At 40.8% G+C, this 19633-nt stretch overlaps 1 protein-coding gene across 1 annotated transcript in view; it reads right to left on the bottom strand.

The window, feature by feature from the left end:
* The window catches only part of uacab (uveal autoantigen with coiled-coil domains and ankyrin repeats b), a 22815-nt gene extending 12213 nt beyond the window's left edge, over nucleotides 1–10602 (bottom strand). The window contains 8 exon segments of the mRNA XM_058628937.1: nucleotides 135–241; nucleotides 636–706; nucleotides 1765–1822; nucleotides 3745–3809; nucleotides 5144–5232; nucleotides 9178–9308; nucleotides 9852–9937; nucleotides 10118–10602. Coding sequence (XP_058484920.1) covers nucleotides 135–241; nucleotides 636–706; nucleotides 1765–1822; nucleotides 3745–3809; nucleotides 5144–5232; nucleotides 9178–9308; nucleotides 9852–9937; nucleotides 10118–10157 — 647 coding nt within the window. The 5' untranslated portion in view covers nucleotides 10158–10602.
* Between the last annotated feature and the right edge of the window lie 9031 nt (nucleotides 10603–19633).

Genomic DNA, 19633 nt, shown 5'->3' with positions numbered 1-19633 from the left:
AAGAAAAAAAACACCTTACAAATAGCAGACTTCTCCATTTGTCGCAAGCCAACTTTTGACAGATTTGCAGTTATTTAAATTTAGTTTTGCCCACCCTACCAAAAACAAAACCCACAAAGGGTGACGTCTCTCACTTGTTTTGCTTGTCCCGTATGGTGATGTCGGCACCTCGCTCCAGCAGCAGCTGACAGATGCGAGAATGACACATCTGGGTTGCCAGCACCAGGGGTGTTCTGCCATCCTGGAGAAAAACCAAAGACCGACACATAAACGCACAGAAATACACAATATCACACTGCCTTCACCACAATACACTGTAGCCCCATACAGAGCAATCATAACTGTCAATATGTCATTTCTGAACAGAAAGGGCTCAGAGAAATACAAAAAAATACAGTATATAGAATTCATTCACACACTGTTAAGATGTAGTGAACCGTGTTGCTCTAACAGACCCTTATATACACAATACAGCTGATTGCCATCAAGGTGCCAGGCTTTTATGGGCAAGCAGAGTCATACTATTTTTTCTCAAAAGACAACTTTTGATAAATGGATTGGAAAATGAAAAGTAAACTGTTAGAGGAGACCATTAAAACACACTGTGTGAAATGAGGCAGACTATTAATTCTCACAAAGTCAGTGGTGTTCACGGAGGCCCCGCTGTCACAGAGAAGTTTCACGCTGGATGAGCAGCCTGCCATTACTGAGGAGAGAAAAACAACTGTTATCAGTTCATTCTATTCTCAGGAACACAGAAAAAGAAAACATGTTCGCGGGGTGACGGCATGGACCCGTGTCCTTCGCTCACAGAATCAATCATCATTCCTGAGCACAGTGACATGTAGCATCTAAAAAAGAGGCGTCGCTAACAAGGCGCTTATGTGATTGCACTTAGTTTAATTTTTATGCAACCAAAATGTGGGAGCTGCTGAGACGACTGGAGTTCCTGTAGCTTCAGTGAATTACTGAATGTGTTAAGGAAACAAAAAAAAAAAGACTATTAATAGCATCGCTTTTCCCTCACTGCATCCTATGCTTCATTAACTGATACAGTAGCTTCATCAGAGAGTGGACAAAGACTTAACTTAATTATTATCCTGGGTATCAAGAGGAGCTGATAGTCCATACTGCATTCCAAAAAGCTGGGATATCGGCATCTCAGTGCGATGTGGACACACCCAAAAAAACTATTACTTGTGCTGTATTAGTTTCATTCCAATAGGTTGTACGTGTGATTCCTCACACCGTTTACTCTGGACAGATTAAGCCTATGTTGTACACGGTCTCACTACACAGGCTTCACATTGTATATAATTCTATTCTGGTTCATTTAAGATTAGACATTTCCTGGTATTTACCATCGTGTCTGCTGCTGTAACATCTCAAATGTCTTTTTAGCAGAAGCTGAGACATGTAATGTGGGAGGTTTTCACATTCAAAACGAGAAGGCTAGACTTACGTCCTCGGAAAGGTTAATTAATTAGAGAAGTAGTTTCAGTGAGAGTACAGTTGAGACAAAACCAGAGTAGATTAAACAAAGAGTACTACAATGGGGTTTAGTTTCAGAGCTTCAGATTGGGCCATATGGCAGATATTGTGACCAGTCCAAGGAAAAACACAGGTGTGTAAAATCAAATTACTGAGGGCTGAGATCCATTTAGCTGCCACAGTTTAAAGGTGCATGCAGTGTCACTGTCACACTGCCCTGACATAGCGGAACTAAGTGTCTGGAGTCAGTGCTAAAGCCGAGTCGAGTCTTACCAGCATCGTGTAGAGCCGTTCTTCCTTGAAGGTCCACATTTCCAACTGGACAATTATGCTGGGAATAAAACAACAACAATAATTCTATTATTGTTATTGTAAAAATAGAAACAAATTTGAATGGTTTTGAAATACAAATTGTGAAAAAAATCTAATTGATCTTAGAATAATAATAAAAAAACATGTACATCTAGTAAAGCAAGTCTAATCCATCAATACTGAGCTCCCATGTGCTTAACTACAAGGGTTCTGTGAACAATGATGAGAATAAGTCAGTAATGGAAAAAAAAAAAGAAAAGAAGAAAATCAAACACTGTTGTGTTGATTAGGGGTATTTTACCACACACCAATCATCGATCAAAAGACAATTACTGCTCCTCTAATCAGCAGTCTACGATTGAAGTTGAAACACGGAGCAGGCCTAAATCGTTTAATTATGTCAGTCAGTATCATTGTAACTGGGTCTGTCTAACTGCCTGTGTCCAATTCAGTAGCTCAAACATAACCATTATTTGATGGTATAATGTTATTGACCTGGTTTCATGGTGAAGTATTTCCCAGGAACCTAGATTTTCATTACTGAAAGCTAAAAGAATGAACAATAAATTGCCCAACCAGTCACGTTTGTGATGGGGAGCAGGTGGCCGCCTTTACAAGGCTGTTCAATTTCACCAATTATTCAACAAAAACAACAAGAAAAAGAAGGAAAAAGCACTTGGTTGTCGTCAAATTAAATCTAACGCAGGATATAAGTAATTCTTCTTACACTGACGTCTCAAGTGCCAAAAGTTGGCAGTCAAACCTGAGTTGGCAAAGCGGTTCATGTGCAGTGTTAATATGCTAAGTTGTGACATCTCTGCACAGTCAGTGAGCTGGCTGCACTACAGTGACACTGCGGTGACGAGGGCCTGCTATGGAGGCCAGGAGAACCTAACGCTAACAGGGGCCTGATGTTGCTGGGTAAGCTTGCCAGCAAGCTCTGACCCCCCCCCCCCCCCCCCCCCACTATAAAAACTCAACTCTCTCTAGCAACACGGAACAAAAATTAGCTGCACGCTCAAATGACAAAGCTTGGGGTGGGGGTGGGGGGTGGAGGTGCAGCAGCAGCAATGGGAGCTGACGGTTGAGCATGGAGGAGGGGGATACCCTATACTTTCTGGGTTTGGGTTGACAGAAGGATAGTGGAGGTGGTGGGGGCAGTGGGTGATGTGTCCAGCTGCTATGTCTGCTGTGATGACGGCACCAAGAATGGACAGCAGGTTTGCAGGAGGGAAGGCTTGTCAACACTGCTGACAACCCCCTGCCAACAGCCATGACCTCTGTTAGATCACTGCCATGCAAGAGATGGGGGCCAGGGGAAGGGCTACAACGCAATGAGAACACAATATTACAGAGAGGTAGCCCCTTCATTGTAAACACATAAATCTTCCAGCGGTCCACGGTGACTCAAACAGGAGCCTCCTGTTGACCAATATGGAGAGGGCACAACTGCCAGGGCTGTTTTAAAGGAGCTTAAAGGGAAACTGCCTGGAGAAGGTGCTCAGTGGGACATTCATAGAGCAGAACGTGTTCATACACAACACACCAAATTAATAAAACTGTGAAGATGTCACCTTAGACTGGTTTATGCACACTTTTGTACACCTGAATGGAAAAGTCTTGAACTTTTGCATACAGTTTTTTTTTTTGCTTGAATGAGGGGGGAAAGGTTGGTATCAGTAAAAGGAGGATGTGTGTGAGAACAGTTTCAGCGTATCAGTGAGGACGGGCAACATTCCTTGTGGTGGACTGGCGAGGAGAGTTAAGCACACAACCTTTGAAAATGTGGGTACATTTGTGATATGTTGCTACCAAGTGCTTGATCATTACATGAACTGCTGAGTTTTTCTTTTGTCTTTATAATAAATAGGGCTCAGCTTTTCTACGTTAAGTGCACTAATCGAGATGAGATCTGGTACAAAGGAAATTGATTTGATTTACCTGTAGCAGTTTCTGCACACATATAGAATGTCCATTTCTTGAAGCCAGATGAAGAGCATTTTTACCTGAAAGTGACAAATCAGGAAAATTAAGTTGTGAGTTTTTGTGAATTTTTTGTATATTGTCGTACTTGAAGGTTCCCTGTGGAGTTTTTGAACATAGTAGCATTGCTGCGGTTATCATCTACACATGCTTTCCCATTTTCTTTACTTTAAATATTCCTCCCACTGGTGTCACACTACTCCACTAATTAACAGGCAACAATACGCCACAATATGAAGCAACGTACCGTCAAAGGCAAAGATGTCTGAGACAAGTAAACACTGGATTTAAGAAAATGTATGAGACATTTGGTTGGATTTTAATGGGTATGAAACAATATTTTTCAGTGACAAGTTACCCCACTGATTCCAAAACAATCTTAAAATCGTTGCTGCACTTAAATGTCCTCCCTGCTGCTCAAGTAGAGGTTTGCTCAATCGGACGCCACAGGTTTCCAAATAACTCAATCAGGAGTCTAATTAATGACACTTAGCTCGACACGAATTTCCCTGGCTGAAATGGAAGAGCAAAGGTGAAGAGCTAGAGAGAGTTGGCTGGAATATTATGTCCTACTTAATGCCTTACTAAATCCCTTCTCATCCATTATGCTGCCTCAAATTCAATATACTGTAATCAGGCATCCTACACACCAGGACTAAGGGATAGGGAGAGGAGATAATAACATCATGTTACGAACAACACGAGTGCACAATTGAACCATGAAAGTATTCTGTCGGACTTGGTAAACACTCCCACCACAAACTCAACATCATCGACGAAGCCAGTTCTCTCTTCCTGCAAAGTGCTCTGGCCTTGAAGTACCTTCATTGTCCTTAATTGAGAATGTGAACATGTGCAATGACATCACACCTACAAGTGTGGTTTATTTTCAGTCAGCAAAAATGTATTGTAAATGCTCAATATCTTGAAAGAAACTGCTTCCGTTTACTAAACTAAATGTTTGTAGTGTATGAACTGATGACGCTGATAAATGATAAGCACAAAAAAGCAAGTACAGACACAGCTCCAGACTAATGCCTTGTGGTGCATTCCATTTACATAGAACGTTGGATGTCAGAACTAGGAGTGACATCACCGCCTGAGTTGACTGCACTCCTCCACTTGAGAAAAAACGCAAATGTATCTCTGGCAAGCCACTGTAATAATAGCAGTCGAGAACAAAGCCTTAACACACCTTCTCTCGCACACTGAACCGGCGAAAGCATATATATAAAAAAAAAAGGAACAATTCAATGTATAGGAGGTGCAATTAACAGTCAAGCAGCAGAGTGCTTTGTGTGTCTGTGGGGTTTGTGAGGTTGCTTCGACACACAGCAGTGATGAAGCCTTTGCTCACCTGTGGCGTCAGTGGCAGTGACATCAGCATTGTGTCCCAGAAGGAGATTAAGACACTCCAGGTGTCCTCGTGTTGCAGCCAAATGAAACCTGGAGAACAAGAGGACACATGGACAACATTTAAAAAAAATAAATATGGTGGCACAGGGCATGGAGCACAGAGCAGCAGAGCAGTAGAGGGCAAGTGAAAAGGTGATATGTATACAGAGAAGGGGATGAGGGTGAAACTTAAGGACGAGAGAGAGAGAGGGAGACGGCTAACAGACGCCTGGCTCCATGCTATCAGCAGGATCAGCATTCTGGAGGTAAATAACAAGAAACATCAGCCTGTAATGACTGCAAGAGCTACACAAACATCATTATTTTCTGACAGTTTCTGCTTCCTGTCTAGTGCTTTATTATGGGAATAATAAAAAAAAATTATACACCTAAAATAAAGGCAACATAAACACTACAGTTTTTTATTTTTGCCCAATTCTTTCCCATCTAAAAAAAAACCACGCCTTTGGCGTATTTCAAACAAGCTTTTTCTTTTAGGTTAGAATTCAATCTTAATAAAAATCTCACTGTTATGCAATGACAATTATAGTCTAGTTTGCATACTGTGACATAACAAAATGGCATATATCGCATTGTTAATCACATTCCAAATTTAAATATTTCTATTGATGTTCTTAGCTTCTTAGCTAATGTCGGAGAAACTTATTTGGCTTAAAGATCATTTTGTATTTATGTTTAATTCACACAATTTCTGCATATTCCTTTGTGTACTTCAGACTCAATTAAGCAGTTTCCCATAACAAGCTTTTTCCCAACCTGTCGCTAATCGTCACTTTGACTGGAAACATTCCCGCTCCCCTTCTCTGATTTAACCTGCAGCAGCACTGACGCCACAAGCCACGACGGTCTGCACGGCGCTTCTATGTAAACCTATCTCAGTCTGTCACCCATCAAGTCACATGAACCTGTTTAAACACTAACCCCGAAGTATCTGCCAAGGAGACAGCTAGGCTGTCACCTCAACACTGACGCGGGTATTAAAAGCAGTGTTGATGGCCATGAGACGCTGCTTCTGTCGGGAGCAGTACAGGGTCCTGACCTCTCCAGGCAAACACCGGTCAGGAAGCTGATGACCGGAGCTTTCAAATTGTGGGTGGTCAGATGATATGAATCGCCAAGTTCATGGGCCACAGTCGATATGTAATCCAAATAATGTGATTTTCCGCTTACATTATGACAGAACATTTAGTTATTCCTTGAGGGACATGAGGAACCTGCCTTCAATGCAGGCTTTTATTATGATTATATGCAACAGACTCTCCACGGCTACATTAACGTCACACCTGTGCCTTCAGCCGCTTTCAGGTCCACGGTCTACAATCATTGGTTGCTATTTTTAGAGGAGTGAATAGGGAAAAGTAAACTCAAGACTACACTGTATGCTGGCTGGTAGCTGAATCACATAAATGGAGTTTCTGAAGGAACAGGAAAGAAAACGTCAGATTGTTAAGTATTAATGCTTCCCTTCCCTTTGATTTACTTTGATTACTCCACCGTCTCCTACATCTCCACATAAGTGCTACCGAAGCAGCAGAAAAGTGACACATTTTTGCTTTGTGAAAGAACAAGGAACTATTGTGTATCTGGTAGTGAGAAACACAACATGTGGACTGAATCTCTCTTCTACAGTATGTAAGTGCCTCGATGTTTTCCACCAGGTCTCTGATGGAATAAATGTGATGCTGCAGCACAAAAACGCACTAGTATACAACCAGTTTGACAATAATAGGTTTAATCATGATAATGTCTCGGGATTGCTTATCAAACTTCTGCCAAGGTTTTTTTGGATTGACGTCAAAGAAGTAGAAGAAGAAACGCATAACATTATAAATTGTAGTTTAGCTGAGCGATTTGGGTAAAATATCATAATGAGATTTTACTAAATTTATTAAACTGCAGTTCAATATTTATTGTGTTAGAGATTTAATACAAGCTGGAGCACGTCCACATGAGATCAAAATAATAACTCATAATCTGCAATGATGAGAATGGAAGATGTGAATGGATTCCAACATCTACGTAACGCATTCTGAAATTGAAAAACAACAATCGAAATAGAAATTTCACTCTTGGCAATTTGCTAAAATGATGATTTAAATTTGAAAATGATTGGTTGGTTCACCCCAATTGTAGCCTGTCATACGGTCAAGTAGAAATTACATAGATCCAAGTGTGAACCTCACAACATAGCATTGTTATTCTTGAAAACACTCAAGCATAAAATTAACTACTCTTCACAAACAATGGGGACGAGCCAGTATCTTTAGACAGTGCCAGACTTGTGGTGCTGTCACGGGGGCTCCTTTTGCCCTGCCAGCAAATTTTCACAACTGCACAGAGTGAGCAGGTGTGATGGGTGGGCTAACTTCACTGGAAGCCAGCTAAAGCCACAGCAGAGAGATGTAAACCATTTACTCAGCTGGAAGCCGCGATAGAACAGTTAGAGCTGAATTCATTAGATAAATACAGTGAGGTTAATCTGGGGAACATCAAATTATATATTAGAGGCTACAGTTTGTAATTAGTTTCCCCTACGGAGGATGATGATTACAAGGGATCATCATTTGACATTCCTTTGCTGGGTTTTGTGGAGGCCAGAATGCCGCAGACACATGTTAGCCCGTGTGTGGCCCACTGAACTATAAGCAGACTTGCTGAGTTGCGAATGTGGTTCACTTTTGTTTGGGGCATACTTGGCAAATCTGTGACCTCTTCCCATAAATGTCAAGTGAATGTGATGGGTTGATTTGAGAGTTTAATTGTTCTACTAAATGATTTGTGTTATGTTTGGGGCACCAACTCCTCTGTCACTGTAGCTTTCTGGATTTAAATCCCAGCACATTTTGCAACCGTACACGTATACAATCCCAGGACTGTGCAATGGTGCGACAAGAATATTTCACACACTGCTGAAAATACTCAGCACCTTAGCTTTTGGGATCTGATGCTGCTCCAGTTGTATGCTGTAACAAAGCCTTTGTCAAAATAAACCTGAAGCACAGCAACTTCTTCATATATCTAGGATTAAACTGGAGGCGCCAGGACTTGCATGCTGGTGTTGGAATCTGGTTAAATTTAGGAAGAAAACCAAGTACCTGCTTCTTTAAATGGCTCTAACATGCATTGTTGCCCAAGGCTCGGTCATCATCATCATTAATAGGACAACGACACAATGTCTTTATGAGATACTTGAAATATCAGTGTTCTGAGAAGTTTGAGAGATTTTTTATTTTTTTTTTTAATTCCTCTTATATATTTCAGTTAGATTGATTGAATTCTCCTTCAAATCCTATTCTTCTGTTCAACTGCCTCTTTCAATGAAACATTTTGAAGGCAGCACCTCCCCAAACCTTCAATCATGGTTCGTCAAGCTGAGTTCTTTGTATTACTTTGAGTATTACTTTGTGTTAAAAGCACCAGAGTGGAGCTGATCTGAATTTGCAGGGAGTCATTTCCTGTGAGGACTACATAAACAGACTTGGGCCAGTGTGGTCAAGCCTTCAGTGGCCGCAAGCATTCTTAACATAAACTCCCACACTGACCTCCAGCTTGATGGACAAGAAAAGAGATCATTTTTGGAAACAAAAACAGACATCGTGATTTGCAAATCCAGTGCTGTTCATGCGCAGTGAAGCTGAATGAAGGTTTTATGTAGATACTTCAAAAAGGGGGCATTCGGGTGTCTGAAGATTCACGATTGTTTTTACTGGGCTTAAAGACTTGGCACTGCCGTCATAAAAGAACATTTGAGGTGAAACTTATTATACTCGTAAGAGTGACCTCATTGTAAAGGAATTTCCATGTATTTGTACTTGTTTTGGAAACGGGGGGTCAGGAATTTTGTGAAATGTGCCAAACACAACAATGTTCGGAATTTGTGCTGCTCAGCATTTATAGATGTGTACAAAAAAGCACAGAAGATGCCAGCACGTTTATGTGTTTGTATATGTGTGTGTGTGTCCTGTGTTTACTCACGCTGAACGCCCTTCCACATCGAGCTTGGTGGGGATGATGCCCTTCTTGCCGAGAACCGCGGCTACCTTGTCTACTTCGCCGCGTTCCACGGCCTTCATTAGCCGATCATCGTACTTGTTCCAGTCTGTGTTCTGATAGAGACAATGAAATTAGACATGATTGACAATACTTCCCAAACCAAAACAAATACTCTAGTCCATCAAAACATGTATTTGGTAGAGTAATAACTATAATTTTGTTAATTTATGATGCAAACACAATGCAATTTTCCCTTTTTATACAATGACAGACTTGCAGAATGTGCCAAGAATGTGTTAGATTACAGTTATAGAAAACCTCCCCTGTGAGTGATGGCTACAAAGCATGGGAACAGAGCACACTCGAGAGTTCTGGGAACGAGACTCAAGTGAGGTGCTAAGCAATGAAGAAAAAGCAGAAAAGAATGCTTACGAAATGCCATGCACATATTATCCTGATAACGTGCAATATTTCATCACTATGAAGCAATTAATAAGTCCCTAAATTGATCCAAAGATTATAGCCTGCTTTTCCTCAAAAATAATTTTGCCACTGCATTACTATTTTGTTACAAGGCAGCTTTCAAGTAATTCACTCTGTGATAATGGCACAACAGAAGCTGTGATGGACTCAAATTACTGACAATGAATACCTACAAAGTGCATGGAAGTGCATTTCAGCCAGCGGCTCATCTTGGGTGAGTGGAGCTGGTCCTTGCAACGTGCTACTGAAAAGGATGCCACTGTTCCGGTTTACAAAAACACAAATTGAGAAAATTGAGGAAAATAAAGTGTATAAAAAAACCCTCAGGTTCTCAGGGGCACTCAACCAGTGAGTGGAACAAAAAAAAATGAATTTGAAAACAAAACAATGACAGTGGAGGTCCTCTTCTGAAAGGCACAGCCTCTGGAGTTTCACTCACTTGCAGCAATGAAGTTTAGTTGGCAGGATTTTCTGAGCATTCCTGTGTTGCTCAACGCTCTCTGCCTGAAGGTTCCTCACTGCACAGCAGTTTGGTAGATGGTAAAAGGGAGGAGAAGGAGGAGTAAAAAGGAGGAAGGAATAGAGGTGGAGAAGCAGAAGGGCCAGCCCTGCCGGCTCCGGGACCTGCCCTGGCCGGCAACTGCAACTCCTCCTCTGGGGTAGAAGTCAGCTCAGCCTGGCTACCTCTCAACTCCCCCAAGTTTCTTCTCCTCTATTCTTGCCTCTATCCCTCAAGTCTTCCGTTTAACCCAGTTGTCTTCTGTTATGATAATCTTCTTCTGTGGACTGTTTTTATCTGCAAAAGCTGTAAGCAACTTCAAGTAGTCTCTCCTCCGGCGTCTTCACTATAACAAATGGCAAGGTCAGTCAGGCTCACTGGGGTAAATATGTGAGCTCTCCCAGGTTTAAAATATCACCCCCTCCCTGGTAAACAGCGGTGGTGGAGACAGCCCCACAGACTGGTTACCTCTTTATTTTTTGACCCTCCAACCTTTCTGTAGTGACTGATAGGAAGACAGGGGCTAAGAATACATTCTGAACATGCCTGCACCATGAGTAATGGTGATAGTGTCTATCACCACTGCCAGCATGAAACAAGGCCAGCCAGAAAGTCCTTGCTTACATTGCCACCCCCCTCCACCGTGCCCCCTGCTTACCTCCATCTGAAAATATTAATGTCAGAGGGGGATTATGGTTTGCACATTTGAAGTGGTTTTGGCACTGACCCCCATAGGACACTACTGGGGGAAAGCTGATGTTAACCCATCCATCTAAAGAGAGTAGTGTGGCTCCAAAGCCCCATGATCCTAACAGCACGGTGGCAAGGTTAGATGTCATCCCTTTTACAACCAGCTGTCTAAGACCGCAGCCACACCATAAACTACTACGCTGCCACTTCACTTACACTAATGCCCTGCACAGTAAACACTGTAAAAGCGTAACTTTCATTTAGGTAAAAATATCACAGGGAAACAGCAGCCTGCACCACACTCATAGGAATGGACGAAGCGGCGAAGAGAGACCGTTTAATTTACACATGGCATCAGCTTTTTGCAGGCTTGCGTTACTATCCGCTGCCAGACTGGCGTTAACAGAGCGGCGCTGATATCCACAAACATGCAAAAACAACTCCTCCACATGACATGTCATATGAAGAAGTGGGTGTCAACTTACGAAAGCTGCTCACTCCGGCATGGAGACAAAGGCGCCAAAATGGCACCTAGCCACGCAACATACTGTACTTGGTCACGTAAATATCCAACACGGGTGTGCTGGAGAGTGTGTGTGTGCATATGCTTCGGAATTTGTTTATGTATTCAGTTAATAATAGGGCTGTTAGTGAGTTAGAACTGCCACTGCTGTAGTCACTCAATTCAAAGAAGAGTCGGTCGATATTGACACAATCAAATATCACAATAGTGATTACACAATCATAAAATACATCTGTGGTCAATAAGAGTCTTGAATAATGGTGCAGCTTTCTTAAATTTATTCACACAATGATGTCATTGCATCTCCCTGCTGTGCTTTTAAATGCTGGAGCAGGATCCTGATTAAAATAATTGCAAATGTGTTGAATATACTTTGAATAACTAAGCTACTATACAATGTTTCACTTAAAGTTAGTGTGTAGGGTATGAACACATTGGGAAACATCTTTGGTTTCATTGTGCTTGTGTGAAACATTGTCAAAATGAGTTCACACATTAAAGACGTTTACCCAACACGACTGTTTTTCAGTATAGCAGTGTTTAGGTCTTCTGTCACTCGATGACATTACGGTGCTGCATGTAGGACGTGATTTTAAAATTACAAAAACGTACATGGATCTCAAACTGTGGTACGTGTATCACCAGTGGTACGCAAGCTTCCTCTGGTGGTACTTGGAGGAAAATCAGAAATACTGTTTTAGTGTATATACCAGGGTATGTGATGTGGAATTTTGACCAGAGTGCGTAGAAAATGAAACTAATAAATTAAATAATAATAATTAAAGTCACCTTGTCTTTCAATCCATCTTAATCTAATTTCACTATACCAGTGTGTGTGAAGTATATGTGAGGAAGAGGAGGACGATGAGAGAGCAAATGATCTGATTTGGGAATAAATCTGCCTCCTGTGTAAAGTCTGCAGCTGACTTTGCTCGGCCCATTGACGCCACTGTTTGGTTAATGATAATCTGACACATAACCAGCAGCTCAGTAAACCACGAGTCCTCGTCCACATCAGCTCAGCGAGGAGCTCAAACAAAAGGAACAAACAAGCTTGGTACACACGACGCTGTACTCTCTGTAGAGTGACTATTTACATTAACAGTGTTGATGCCAAAATGACATTCAATCCCAGTTGCACGCAAACATTACCTTAAGTTGCTATTTTAACCCAGCGACCTTTGGGACAAAACATCAACTGACACTCTCGATGAGCCAGGTTACTACCTGTCCACACAGACTATTCTGGGTGTCGGGTAAGAGTTACACACTCTTGTCACCTTCAGTTCAGGTTTGCCATCACTTTTTTACAGGCAGCAACACTTTCCAACACCTCAGTATCCTGCCACTCTAAGCTCCTGGCCAGACCGATCGGTCTCCAATGTCCTCACAGATGAAATCATCAGCATGAAAATATCTAAGCGGTCATCTGATTACAGACTGAAGTCAGGACCAAAACATAAAGCTGCACACTAATGTTACGTGATCGTTGTGTCCAATGCCAAGCTGCAGTCACTGATGCAGTTTTATTAGAATGGTCGTAATCACAGGAGACACCTGCGAAGAACCATTATGTAATGAAATGTAAGCACTGATATTTTGTTTTATAAGTAGATAAACAGGCACGGACCCTCAGCTGTACAATTTAAGACTTATTATATTTTTATTCTTAATGTTTTGCTCAGTTTTTCTACGAGAAGACAAGTGTTCATATTCAGATTGCCTGAAGGTTTAGTGATTGATTTGATTTGATTTATTCATTCAGTTCATTCATTCTAGCATACTGAACTAGCCCCGGGGTCATATTCCAAGAAAATACATTTTTCATCAAATGACGACCTAGAGTTCATTTAGCAGCATGTGATTGATTGATGACGCACACCAGAATAGGATTCTCAATATTTCAAATGAATCTCTCTTTGTGTCACCATATTTTCCTCTACAATATCAGGCTTAAGAGGATGTTTTTGCAATATTGCAGTACAGTGTCCGACAGTACAGCTTAATCTATGTTCACTGTGTCATGTCTCCCAGGTTCAAACAAGCTCTTTGAGAAATAGTGGTCCTCCAAGCCAGATGCACCATGCATACCAACATGCTGACATCTAGCAGGAACCATGTCGAATATATACAACCTTTAGTAAATAACCACATTAAATGCTCCTAAGCATTAATCACAGCTTCTTAGATCGGACAGATGACTACAGATAACAAGAAAGAAAATAGTTCAATCTAATCTTAATCTAATGCTAGCGTACATCAAGTAGTCCGCTTTGTTGGTACGCACCTGAATTAATTTGAATACATTGTGTAACTTTTCAGCTGGTTCAGTCCAAGTTCACAAAGGCAAACCTCAAGCATACTGAATAATTGTGAATAAAAGCCATGCATCAATAGGCAAGTGAAAAGACAAAATCTGTCACAATTTCAACAACTTTGACCATCTGCTGCTTCTTGTTGATCCATTCCATTGGACTGGTCATGATGTGCGAGGCACAGCAGAGCAGTGCGGCACAGGCCAGCAGGTTGCCGGCGGGTAAGCAGAGAGTACTGACATTTTCATGGAAATTTGTCTGGTGGTTGTCGAGATACTTTTTTAGTCTAGAGCGAAGTGGTGGCCATACTGGCAGTGCTAATGTTACGACATGTGTATGTATGACAAAACAGAAAAAAAGAAACAAGTCAAGGGGACCTGAATCAGAGTTGATTTACCTGGCAGGTGATGCCTTTGCTTACCCGCAGAGGAGTTGGGACTGCATTCCCATTTCCACCTATCAACACTTCCCTTTCCAATTCTCCCATCTCCTCACTTACAAGTGGATTATCATATACTGCATGTTGTTGGTTTTTCACCCATCTGTTTGAATCAATAAAAAGACTAACAAACTGGATAAGAACACAAAGTCTGTGGACATAAATGCTGCATTTCCTGTGGTTGGTGCAACTAAATTGATTAACCGCTCCACCATGCTATTGTAGACAGAAAAGATCCCAAAAATTATACATTTCACACTTCAGTGAAAATTATTATGACCATGAAAGGGCATTGTTTAATTGATGATCTAATTTGTGTTGGGTCATTTGTTAAATGGTAAGATCTATAGATTAACTACAGATGATATAATAATCAGATGATCCGTCAGCTTATATAACTGTTCAATACTAAGCACAAAATCTTTCGAGTTCATAAAGCTAGCCACACCCGACACCAAGTGCATGTTCATATATTTATCATTTATCATCAGTGAAGCCTGTTTGTGACATTAAAATAACTGCACGCTGTGCGAGTACCTCAGTGACAAGTGATTTATTGGTGAAATATACCCTGGTAGTAAAAAGCCAAAATGGGAGCTTTCAGTGTGAGCTTAAATAACACAGACTGTGCCACAGTAATCTCTATAAAGTATGTATGTCTCTGGTCAAGCAAACAGTGACATCTATTAAAAAGAAGGTGAAGGATAGCCCGTTAATTAAGTAATTAAGTAAGTTAAAACGTTTCCTGGACATGGAACTCCCCCTGTACCACTGGTCTCTTCTCACAATTAACAGGATCTACATGGGTCTGCTGGAGCAGCCACACTTTGAGTCATACTTTCCATGTTTTCTAAAGAAGTTCATTATGGTCCTTGTGACATAGACATGTCTTCAGCGGCCCAAGTCTGCAGTGGTGCGAGGAGAACCTTCGAGTATAAATGTTAGCTACTTCACAGTTTGTGACTGCAGAGCGAATGCATCGACTGTGCATGCGTCAACTTACAGTTGAGTTGGTGGTATGCTGACATAGAACATGGAAAGTATGACCCAAGTCAAACACCAAGACCCCAAATCTAATGAATGACCAACCAGACAATTAAGCAATGAACTGTGCAACTGTCTGGGCATGTAAATTGCAAGTGAGGATCCTCTGAGCAAAACAGACAGAAAGAAAATATATATGGACAACAAATTACAAGTGGAGAAGTGAGAAAGTGATGAGATACAGAGTGCTTGCAATCAATCTGTCATTGTGGGACAGGTAAGTTGATGCTTCCAAATGAAAGTCCCTCTTGAATAAGGCCAAGCCTCCACTGATGTTTCAGGCCAGACGTGCTTGCAGTCAATCTGTCATTGTGGGACAGGTTAGTTGATGTGTCCAAATGAAAGCCCCCTTTTGAATAAGGCCAAGCCTCCACTGATGTTTCAGGCCAGGTGTCCAGAGGAAAGATGCACTCTCTTTTTGGTATGTGCATGAGGTGCTAGCAGCATATCTGAGTGGCTGCTAAACACAGGGCCACTCACTGGGCAGAGTATGGACTAGATGCAGGGCAAACAGTCATGCCCTCTAGTGTTCAACCTGTGCAAAGTGTTTGTCAGTGGTTGAGAACAAATTTTACACTTTCCATGTGAGATAATCCATTTTGTCTTCAGTAGTCAAATCAATTTAGCGTCTGGGGAGTTTAAAGCAAATGCATCTTACTGATATTTGAACAAGTTCAATCTTAAAAGAACAAATCTGGGGTTTTGTTGGCACCAAATCATCTGCCATTCTCTGCAGCTTTAGATGCCCTGTCAGCTGCAATTATTGTACAAATACATGTGGAGTTGTGCACTCATTGTTGGATGGTTGCCACTGAAACTGTGGTAACACCCTTGAAACGCACCATTGTGTGTTTATAATAGACGACAGCCAATAAAAGTGCCAGTAAAATGCATTAAAGCATGGGCCTTTTTCGTGTTTTACTGTTCAGCAAACGTGTATTAATCACCATGACAAACTCATTCAAAGTAACAATAAATCTCTATAGGTTGACCTGAATCTAAATACATACATTACACACAATTCATACTGTTGCATAACTAGAATTGTAAAGACAAGCTACACCATTATGATAAAAATAATAGAAAATATGAAGGATAATGAATAACAGTGCTAAAATCTGCTTTAAGTAGGCTGCCGTCAAAAAACAGGTCTGTTTTGTGGCATCTGAGTCTGCTGAAAACACAAAACTATTTGGTAAAATCTATTAGTGGGGGATTCCTGATTACTCTGTAAATATATCCTCCCTTTAACTGTTATTGATCCAAAATTGAGAATACTCCAAGTGCCAAGTCAAAAACCTTTTAGATGATAACGGGGGGAGCTCAAATTGGCTAATATTATTTACTGGATCATAAAAAAAAGAAAGAAGGCCATAATATAACTTATTAAAGATGTCAAATGGATGACTATTAAAAAAATCATATACTCACTGCCTTTATCGGAAATGGATAAAGACAAGCTTTTGAATTCAAGTTTTAAAGCATAGCGAGGCAAGTACACTGCATGTTTTTTAATCACGATAATAGATGGAATAACATGAAATTAGAATATGAATGGGTAGTTGTATGTTTTGTGGGAAGGAGGTGAGCTTCCATTTTCACGCCATTAAAGTGGTGGTTCAGGTTTTTTTCCTTTCTTTGACCTGTAAACAGCATTCAGCTCAGTCCTGAGGGCACCGTTCGGTTAAGCCATTCCAAAGAATTGTAGTCATGTGTGCAGACATCAAAAATAATCTTATTAAATAATCACAATTAAGTAATAATAATTAATAATTAATTAAAAATAACAACCACAAAATTATATTATTATGAGCTTTGGTATGAAATACAAATTGATTTCCTGAAATAGTCATATCTGAAATAACCAAGTCCCCCAGCAGGACAACTGAAAGCAACTAAGGGTTATGGATTTTTGTCAGTAGATGGCTGTTGGTCAGGTTGATATTATTCCAGCTGGTCTGATGGTGTGGACATAAAAGAAAGGAACAGGGTAGACAGAAAGCCGTGGACCTGCAAAATGGTTTTCAATCAGCGAGCGAGAAAGTATTTAGGTCTCTAATGGAAAACGATTAAATTAACATCCTTATGAAAATGGGCAGAGGAATACATGATAGTAGATGGAGAAATAGAGGCGCAAGATTGGAGTTTCTGTGACCTGAGGTTACGCAGGGACAGTGACACTTAACTAATGTTAGAAGAAGAATAAGGGTTGTTGTGATAAGCTCACCTAGAAATAATGAGGCAGTAGTGGGCAAAAAGAAAAAAACAACAACAAAAAAGAAACAGGAGCTTTATGCCCGTATTTGGTGAAACAAGGAGCTCTTAGGGCATGCTGCTACTTGGGCACCAACAGGGATGATGATGATGCTTGTTTGGCCAGCATTTCAAGTCATCACACACTCAGGCAGGGCAAGGAATGTGACTGGGGAGTTGGTCAAATGGACTTCTTTTTTGTCGTAGTCTATAAGTATGTAATGTTTCACAAAATATTTAGTTAGACTTTACAAGCATTCCATTGTCACTGTAATAAAGCATGTAGCCAGTTAATGATCAAGCTCAAATTATAATACCCTCCATAATCATATCTGCCAAATCTCATATGTCACAACCTCTGAAGAGCTAACTGGAAGTTTATTAAGGCAGAGTGAAAGTGCAATTAAAGTGCTTTATAGCTTCTGTGATAGCAAACGCATGCCTGAGGACAGCACTTCACTCTCATAGTGAAAGTTAAAAGTGCAGGAAGATAAAGAGCAGGTAGAAACTTGCCCCTTTGAAGAGTCAAAACGCTCCACCCAGTCTTTGCCGTGAGTAAGTTGTGAGTAAGCACTTCTTTCTGGAAGTTTTCCAATACCCCCCAACATACACGGACACTTACACAACACATAATTTCTTTTAATCAGCAGCAAGAACACACAATCAGCCTCTGTGCCAAAACAGCCATTATAAGGACAATCACATGGAAATTAAAATCAGGATGACTGATTATTAAAAAAGCACTAAATTCAAATTAGTAGAAATCATTAGCAATGCAGTGTGGAAAACATTCAGCCATAGCGTCTCATTTTTAATTTCTGGTGAGAGTTTGTGTCACTTGTTAAAAACACGTGCTGTGGGTTCCGTTGTATGAGCTGTGACTACTTGGATAAAAGGCCTACTATTAACTTGTTTTAACTCTGCTGAAAATCCAACAGTAAATAGTTAAATAGTAATAGTAAGAGAATTGAGGTTAGTGTTTTAACGGTTCCAATAAACCCAACAGAGGGAGACATTTTACCGCTTCACTTCCCGGAATATATATGGTATATTACATTTCAACCAAAACATGGATCGGGATATGATGGGTTTTTTTTCATACCGGCCAGGCTAGCCCTAACATAATACAAGTAATGCTCATTAAAAGCTCAGAAAAGCAGAATATTTTGGGGAAAAAGTTCAAACTACCAGAGACACTGGTCTACTCTGCAGAAAAACAGAAAAATACAAACACACAAGGCACAGTGTGAAGAGACTTATTCTGAGCCATTACACAGCGACAGGTCGGTCATTAGCAGAATATCTGTGCTCCTGTTGCTCAGCGTGCAACACTGTATGTGTGCGTGTGTGTGCGTGTGTGTCAAAGTAAGTCAATAAACTCAGCCTCCTCTGAAATGCCAACCTCCCTCAATACTAATAATCTCAACCTAACCCAACAGGCACAATTTCATATTACACATGCACACAGAACACACAAATTCATAATTGCTCCAACCCTCACAGACAACAACACACATGCACATAGGACACATGTGCATGTGACATAATGTTTTCTATAGCCCTTTACTCTAACCCTAACCTTACCAACTAAATGCCTTGTCCTGACCTAAAACTTAACCCTCAAAGCCCCTCAAAATGTCCTCTCAAAAGAAGAGGTTTACATCAAAATCTGTCCTCCAAGCCTCCTACACACACACATACTACAGATTGGGTTATTGCAGAGTAAGCTCACTGCTCCCCACAGGCCATTACGGGAGCAGCATGGGAACACAGATGGGCAACACTGCCGTAGTGACCTCATGGCTGCCCCCATGGAGCCAGACTGTAATCCTAAAAACACAAAGCCTTGCATTACCACCCACTAGAAAGGCCAACACAACATCCATCCTAAAACAAACTTCTGCTGATCCCGTCTAATGATTTGCCTCCTACAGTGAATATAAATAAAATGTCTGTAGTCTGCTTTAGACTTTCCAAAACTTCTGCAGAAGAAAGTGTTCATTTGCTGCAGTTAAGTGAATATTGGGTTTAGATTTTAGACATTTTGACAGTAGATGTCTTAAAATTTAAATTCACCACAGAAGAAAAATAAAGAAATGCAACTTAATGGCATAAATAAAGAGAATGGATTTGTGTTGTTTCTATTGCAATTCACTCTTATTGATGCACATGTCCATGTGATCCAGGATTTT

Source organism: Solea solea, chromosome 5, assembly GCF_958295425.1.
Source record: "Solea solea chromosome 5, fSolSol10.1, whole genome shotgun sequence".
NCBI classification, from domain to species: Eukaryota; Metazoa; Chordata; class Actinopteri; order Pleuronectiformes; family Soleidae; genus Solea; species Solea solea.
Note: the sequence above shows the minus strand (reverse complement) of the source record. Positions and strands in the feature narration are given on the sequence as shown.